The sequence below is a fragment of the Cariama cristata genome, unplaced genomic scaffold (genome assembly GCF_000690535.1).
Source record: "Cariama cristata isolate BGI_N322 unplaced genomic scaffold, ASM69053v1 scaffold33311, whole genome shotgun sequence".
In the NCBI taxonomy this organism is placed as follows: domain Eukaryota; kingdom Metazoa; phylum Chordata; class Aves; order Cariamiformes; family Cariamidae; genus Cariama; species Cariama cristata.
The window spans coordinates 1-7,764 of NW_009600410.1; the positions used below are offsets into that span (position 1 = coordinate 1).

Here is a 7,764-nt window from a genome sequence, read left to right on the forward strand (position 1 = left end):
TGTTTGACACTAGCGTTTTTAAACACTAGTTTGGTCTCCAGAAACAATTCAGTTTTTCATTTCCTTTCGATTATCTGAAAGGCATGATGCTTGCAGTACGGGTAACTTCTATTTCTGAATTTGTTTTCTTTTCCATGTCTGTAGATCAGAGAAGCCCAACTGGGATTACCATGCAGAGATACAAGCTTTTACCCACAGGCTGCATGAAAATTTTTCTTTGGATCTTCTCAAGACTGCATTTGTTAATTCTTGTTATATTGAAAGTGAAGAGGCAAGACGCCGAGAACTTGGCTTAGACAAAGAAATGGTTGCTCTTAATCTACAAGATAATAGTAAACTTGCTGAACAAGGGATGTCTTTTTCACGTTCTTACTTGACGCAGTGCTTTGAAGGTGCCTACCCGGATTTACCTGCAAAAGGGATACGAGCACTTGTTGATTTTCTTACCAGTCAGGAACTTGTTTCTTATGTGGCTCAAAACCTGTCTATACAGGACCTGACGCTTTGCAAAGAGTTTCCCGTCCCACCAAATGTGCTACAGAGGACGTTCTTTGCTGTAATAGGAGCCTTGCTCAATAGCAGTGGGCCTGAGAAAACGAGGATCTTTGTCAGGGTAAGTCATTACTTAAGATATAATTTTGTACTGACAACATCTAAAGGTCTCAGAAGTTACAGGGGGAAAAAAAGGCAAAAAAATTAAATACTGTCATGTACCTTGATGGCCAGAGATCCAGGGAGATTGGCAGAAGTTTGACAATACCTGCACCAAGACAATTTAACAGTAGAATCTGTTGGCCGGTGGTGGTGGTTGGGTGGGGTTTTTGGGTTGTGGTTTTTTTGGTTTTCTTTTTTCTTTTCTTTAAGAAGCACAGCCTGGTCAAGTACATAAAATCATGTATTTCTGGTTTGTAATGGTGATATTTTAGTATTTGCTGATACTTGCTAAGGGAAAGCATTATATTCTATGCACTCTGCTATCAAATAATGAAATTATTCTGTGTAAGGTCACATGTATCTTCAGTTTTAAAAAAAAATTTTATATAAAGCAGGGGCTGAGTTCATAGGTTTTGCCTGTAGGTTGCAAAGCACGTAAAGATATTTCATACAAAAATGTTAAATTAAAATGCAGCATAACAAAGTAGTTCTAGCAGCTACTGTCCCTTCAGTCGTCCTTTTCTCTTATTTGTAGTTTTACCATGGAGAAATGTGTGTTAAAATCTTGTTTCTGATACGAGACTGTTGAGAGGTCTCTGTAAGAGCAAATAGCTGTTTACAGGCAAGACAGTGATCTGAACAGGTGAAAGTCCTGCGGGTTTGCATGTTCCCTTCAACCTGTTTGCAGAACTCTTCTGATGTACAACTTCAAGAAATCACAGAATTATCAAATGGTTTGGTTGGAAGCAGCACTGAGTTGCTTACCTCGTGCTCAGAGCTGCGCATAAGCGTTGGTATAACCCCTCTCTTGGGCTGGTGCTCTTCCTTCTTTAGGTCTGGACAGTTGACTTTGCCTGAGGAGCACACCCTGTCAGTGGCTAAATTGGAACCAGAGCTGCTCAGCGTAGCGACACTGGTTAGCTGTGCTTAGCTGTGATGGAGCACTGCGGCAGTTCCATCAGTCATTTCGGCAATTTATTGTCAACTGTGTTAATGTCTTTTCATATTGTATTTTATTAGGAGACACTGGAAGCTAGAGCCTTCGTTACCTTTCTCGTTAACTGTAACTTCTAAATATTCTTGTTTAGGATTTCTTTATTCCTCAACTGATTGGAAAAGACCTGTTTGAGATCTGGGAAGTTGTAAATCCTATGGGTTTACTAGTGGAAGAACTGACCAAGAGGAATATCTCTTCTCCAGAACCAAGAATTACCAGGCAGTTGGGAGTCAGCACGGTTCTGCCAGTGTACTTTGTTGGGTTGTACTGGTTAGTACAGTATTAATGTAAAGTGAAATGGATTTAAGCTGGGGGAGAGGGGAGGAAGGAAAATAGTCTTTTCCTTTTCTTCTTGTGCTCTTTGGTCAAGTTGTTATGGAAAAGAAACTTACCATGACTTCCATATAAAATCAGCCATTTAAGCGTTGGCCATAGCTTGCTCTAATGATGCATAAAAAAAGCAGTCTGTGACTAAAGGGCCTCCAGGTCTGAATCGGGCACACAAAAGAGTCTGGGTGTACGTTCTGGGTGAGCTGACATAGGAACTTTGCTAATAGTGTAACTGAATGACTTTGGAGGGACCACAACTGTATCCAGAGCTTAGGGAAGGGTAAAGAGACATAGACATCAAGGGAGGTGGGAGGTGGGATTGAAGAGAGATTTATTTTATATTCCAGAGAAGCTTTTTTGTTTTCAAATCATGGATACTGTTAGCTAGGCAAGAGGAGTGCCTGTATCCAGACAAGACTTAGGAAGTGCCAGCCATCCCTGGTGCGCTTGTCTCAGGTGTGGTCAGTCCTTGTCCTGGTCTCTTGCCCAGGGGTAACATTGCTCCTCTGGAGCAGGACAGGACCTTCTTCCACCAAAACCCACATCACTGATGCTTTGCTAAATGAGCTGCAGGTAAACGCATGGGAAGATTGCTTTAACTTGTTCTGATTTGTCGTGCTTTGGTTTATATGCCTTCTAAGATTTATTATCTTATATAGAACTTCTGTGGGAATCCTTTTGAAGAAGTTTTAAAATGCTTTCTTACCAGGGGAGGAGAAAAGACAGAAGCGTTTAACTTCTTTGTTTAAGCTAACCAGAGTAACAAATTTGCATATGTTTAAAGGGCTAACAAATTGAACACTGTAAAGAATCAGTGATATGTTAGGAATCTAAGTGAACAGAGAAGTGTTATTCCAGGAAATGGTCGCATTTCTGATTTGAGTTTCCATTGTTGAATATACAATCACTTATCTTTGCAGGAAAGACTAACAGAAATGGTTACATTTGTGTGTATATAGAAATTACCTTCAGTATTCACAGATGCTGGAGGGAATAAAAAAATGTAGCAGCCCTTATTCATGATATAGGGCTCAGGATTTCATGATGAAAATGTTTTTAATTTTTTTTTTTTCTTTTCCCCAAGCGATAAGAAGATTATAGCTGAAGGTCCTGGTGAAACACTGCTTGCTGCAGAGGAAGAAGCTGCACGCGTGGCACTCCGGAAGCTATATGGGTATACAGAGAACAGGAGACCTTGGGATTACTCAAAACCCAAACAAGGATTGGCAGCTGATAAGGCTATCAGCAGTAACTAGATGATAAAAGACATTTCTAGTTTATCTTAAAAATTATCTTAAGAACTAATGGCTTGCATGCTGAATATAGGTGTATTTAGGAAAGCAAAATTCAGTTTGGTTTTCTGATCTTCAGTGCTTGAAACTTTCAAATCAAATATGGTATTAAAATAAATAAAGTATTTTCTTTTTGCACAATGTTTAATATTTGCTCATTTTCCTAATTATAGCAAAAGCACTCTTATTCTGAATTTTTGCCTTTTGACTGAATTGTTTTTCCATACATCACAGGAGACCGTTTTTAATGATGTTTAATGATGTGTGACAAAACCTCGCTGTGTAGAAAAAGGTTTCATGAGTGTTTCCTTGGAGATTGTTTTGAGGGTATCGTTAAGAAGACTAGCGATAGGACGAGAGGAAACAGTCTCAAGTTGCGCCAGGGGAGGTTCAGGCTCGACATTAGAAAGAACTTCTTCACTGTTAGAGTTGTTAAGCATTGGAACGGGCTCCCCAGGGAGGTGGTGGAGTCATCGTCCCTGGAGGTGTTCAAAAAACGTTTAGATGTGGTGCTTCAAGACATGGTTTAGTGGGCATGCTGGCATCAGGTATACGGTTACACTTGATGATCTTGGAGGTCTCTTCCAACCATAATGACTCTATGATTCTATGAGTTGAATTACATATGCAACATCAGTCTGTGGATTGCATCTGGATTCATTTGTCTTTGACCTTGTGAAAACATCAAATATCATGTTGATGATGCTGACACTGTTGGCGATCCAATTTAAAACAAACAAACAAAAGTGCAAATGGCACTTTTGAGGTCTTACTGCTTGCATACAAATTTTGTTTGCCATACACGTTGGTTTCTGTTGTTGGAGCATGCTCTGAAAGAGGATATATTTTTAATTTTGAAACTTCTAAAAAACTCTATTGCAAAACTAGAAATAAGTGAAAATAAGGATCATGAAGGCCTGAACTCAAAGAAATTAAAGAACATAATTTAATGATAGGCTATTAGATAACCCACAGCCTTCTCTTTGTTTTTTTCCCTTTTTGGTACTTTTCCTGTTTAGTCCAGGTACTTCTTTTTTCTCCTGTCTTTTGGCCGCTGAATTTAAGCAGTCACCTGAGTGAAGTATTGGATTCAGTGAAATGGGGTTTTTTGTTTCACCATCTGTAGCTGTTCTGATGTAACTCCAAGTAAATGGAAAGTCACTTAGGAATAACTTGGGTACCTGCAATGATGTTCCTATTAAATGTCATAGACACTCAGTATGTGCACCAGAAGACAGCAGATGCACGAGGGCTGTAGCTGGTTTGGAATAATTTCCTTTAAAATTGAGTGAGAGTCTATTACTTGCTGGGACTGAGCCTCAAAGGAAGAAAGGAAGAAGCTGAATATTGGACAGTGGCTGAAGAAGTGTTTGCTGCCTTATCCCATTGTGAGCACTGGTTGTGAAAAAAGACAGCAGGTAAATGTGCTTTCACTAATCAGGGAGAAAAAAAATAAATACTCGGGTGGCCATTCAGACAGGGTTGATGTTACTGTACGTAACAATGTACATCCTTCTGTCCCCAGGGTGGATTTATGTGGAGGACACTTGGCAGCAAAAGGTCCCGGGCTGCAGTGGTGGCCACTCAGCGGCTCTGTGGTACGGCACAGGTGGTGTCTTCCCTGCTGCCCCTGGCGTGGGAATGAATTCTGACTCAGGTCTACTCGGTGCGAACAGATTGGTTAGCGTGTTCGAGCAAAAGAACTGATTGTCTGTGATTCATGTTGCAGACACATGTCTGTGTCTTTGGTATTTGGTGTGACCTGCATCTTAAGCATGTATAAAACGCTTATGTGACTGGATAGCAGCGAAACCTTTCTTCTGCATTCTGGCGTGGGAGATTACATGTGTGAAAGCTTGAATATAAAAAAGAGATCAGAAAGATCAGTCTAGCATAAAATACGCATAAAATTGCTTGTGTTAAGTGAAAAATTCCAGCTAGGTAATCTATTATCCCTTATATAAGCAAAGCCAATAAGGTCACTATGTTCCAGAGGAATAATAGCAAAATCTGAAAAGAGGATAAAAATTACTCAGGATATTTTTAGCTTCCAGATGAGGTATTTCTCTACCTATTTCAAAAGGACAATAGTGGAAGGTAGGGGTTTTTACATCTAAAGTTTGATCTACCTACTGTTTTTTGTATACATACTTATGTATTTTGAGAGAGAGCAAAAAGCAATTTTCTGGCAGTTTACCTTAAAAGAGTGTTTCAGATCTGCTTACTGTGGCTTTACAGTTTGGAATATGGACATAAGTCCTAGGAGAAGTGGATTACTGAATAACGCGCTGGAAAAAACCTGAGTAATGCAAGATAAATCAATTTATTGTGTAGTACATGTGTGGAATGTCTTGAACTCAAATGGAAAGACAGTTTGGGGACATGGAAAGAAAGGACTGGTATTTTATAGAGGTGTGGGTGAAAAAGGAGTTTTTAAAAGAAAATGTCATATTTTTCAAGCTTCTTTTGTTTCCTTTTTTTTTTATCTGAATCAGTAGCCGTAAACAATATCTAAGTGACATTAAAAGATTAGTTAGATTAACAGAAATTAGTATCTACAAAGTCTGGTGAAAATGGCAGCTTTTCTTTACTAGGAACATTGTTCATTGTTATCTGAAAAGTACTTTGTAAGCTACTTGCGTTGGTTCTGACCCAGGTGCTGCATACGAGTGCATTTACGTCTTCCAGTGGTTGTTCCTTTCTTAAATCACATTTTATTTGTCTCTCAGAGAAGACAATAGATCAAGGCGCATGTCAATAATTGACAGAAAGGAATCGGGACAGTTTATTCTTGAACGCATTGAACAAGTCGTTGATTATTATTGTTATATTTGTAAACTTAACAGTAGAAGAGGATATGTTCTTTAGCATTTATGGAATTTTGGCATAAGTTAACATCATCTCAAGAGTCAACTTTGGTTACGCTTTTCTGTATGCTACCTTTTAACCACAACGCTCTGTTTCTGTCATCTAGATCCTTTGTCTACTTCTTGAAAGTGTTTTAAAAGTGATTTATTTTAAGAAAGGTCAGAAAAGTTCTACTGTATTGGTCCCAGCTAAGTAATTGGAGAAAAACTTCTTAATATGCTTTCATGCACTTTTATTATGTTACTCTGTTCTCAGTATGTGCTTTTGCTCCTGTCTCGAGCTGTTCAGTAATGTGACTGCACACTCTGAATTGTCTCCTTGTTTTCAACTGCGGCTTCTACTGGTTACAATAACTAGATATTTTGCTGTAATTTTCTCTTAAAATAAAAAAGTCCAGGAATAATTATTGTGTTAACTGTTGCTGTGACTTAAAGCCAGGAGATTAAAATACAAACACTGTACAGTTATGTCCATGTTAATTCAGAGTTTGAAATTGCTGGTGAAAAGTTAAATCTTTTATTGAAATTTCTTACATCAAACTTTTTTGGTTTTTATGATAAATCAAAAATTTAAATAAGCTGCTCTGGTGTTATGTTGCTATAAAAAGCCAGGCAGCATTCAAAACATCAAAAGATGTGTTGTCATTCTTTTTTGCAGGGCAGGGAGAGAGGGATGATGCAGTCCAGAAACATTAGAAAAGCCCTACTTTTGCTTGTCCTTTACTGTACTGAGTGCTGTGGTAAACTTTAAACAGGCTCTAAACTTTTTGGTTTCTCTTACATCTGAGCTTTGAAGTTTAATACTAAAGGGATGCATTCAGTGTAGAGAAGCAAACATCTAAGGACAGATTGGTTTTATCTTTTCAAATTGATTCCACTGATGTAATGGCACCAGTTTTGCGTGTTTACCATTTCAGTTTGTCGAAGAAATTGTTGATAAATTAGGAAGATAAAATGGTCACCAGCTGGTCAGTAAATAGCCACTGTCGTAGTGTCAGTTGCATAGTGGAAACACAGTTGATCTGTGTGACAGAATCAGAGCATTGAAGGCTCTCGGTGACTCTAAATCACAGGGCATACTGCAATGCAGCTCTTCGTGGTGCATTTAAAAACTGGGGCTTGTCTTCTTTGGGAAAAGGGTAGCTCTAGGGAGAAGTTAAATGTTACCATCTCTTTCTATTTTTATGTAGTAAGTGTAATGTTTCTGCCACTCTGTGGCAGCTATGCTTGTGACTACATTCTTGAGCTTCCAGTTTTATGTTCAAATATGTTATCTGAATTACTACAGTGCAGGTATTGTACAACTATCAGGGACCTCCTGGATCATCAAGACAATCTGTCACCATCATAGCTATATCATACAGTCCTGTTCCTAAACAGATTGAGCTCCATTTCAGAAGCATTAGCTCTTTTGCTCCTACTGCTCCAGCTGGGGGCAATTACAGAACCTCACTGTTCTGATATGGAAATTAAAAATTACGCCTTACCTCTGTAAGTGTTCATTGTCAGTTGTGCTCACTTGTTCTTACACCAGTGTTCTTTATCAGAAGAAATATTGATTTTTATTGACATTGGGAGAATTTGCAGTTCCAATGAGATGAAAATTTCATTGAGTTTCAAACAT

General features: G+C 38.6%; 1 protein-coding gene across 1 annotated transcript; it reads left to right on the forward strand.

Moving 5' to 3' along the window:
* Nucleotides 1–144: 144 nt before the first annotated feature.
* On the forward strand, nt 145–3,237 carry MRPL44 (mitochondrial ribosomal protein L44; the record flags this gene model as incomplete). Its single annotated transcript, XM_009710016.1, has 3 exons — nt 145–613; nt 1,743–1,921; nt 3,066–3,237. Coding segments are annotated over 3 exons (820 nt in total), but the record flags the coding sequence as incomplete, so codon positions are not given.
* Between the last annotated feature and the right edge of the window lie 4,527 nt (nt 3,238–7,764).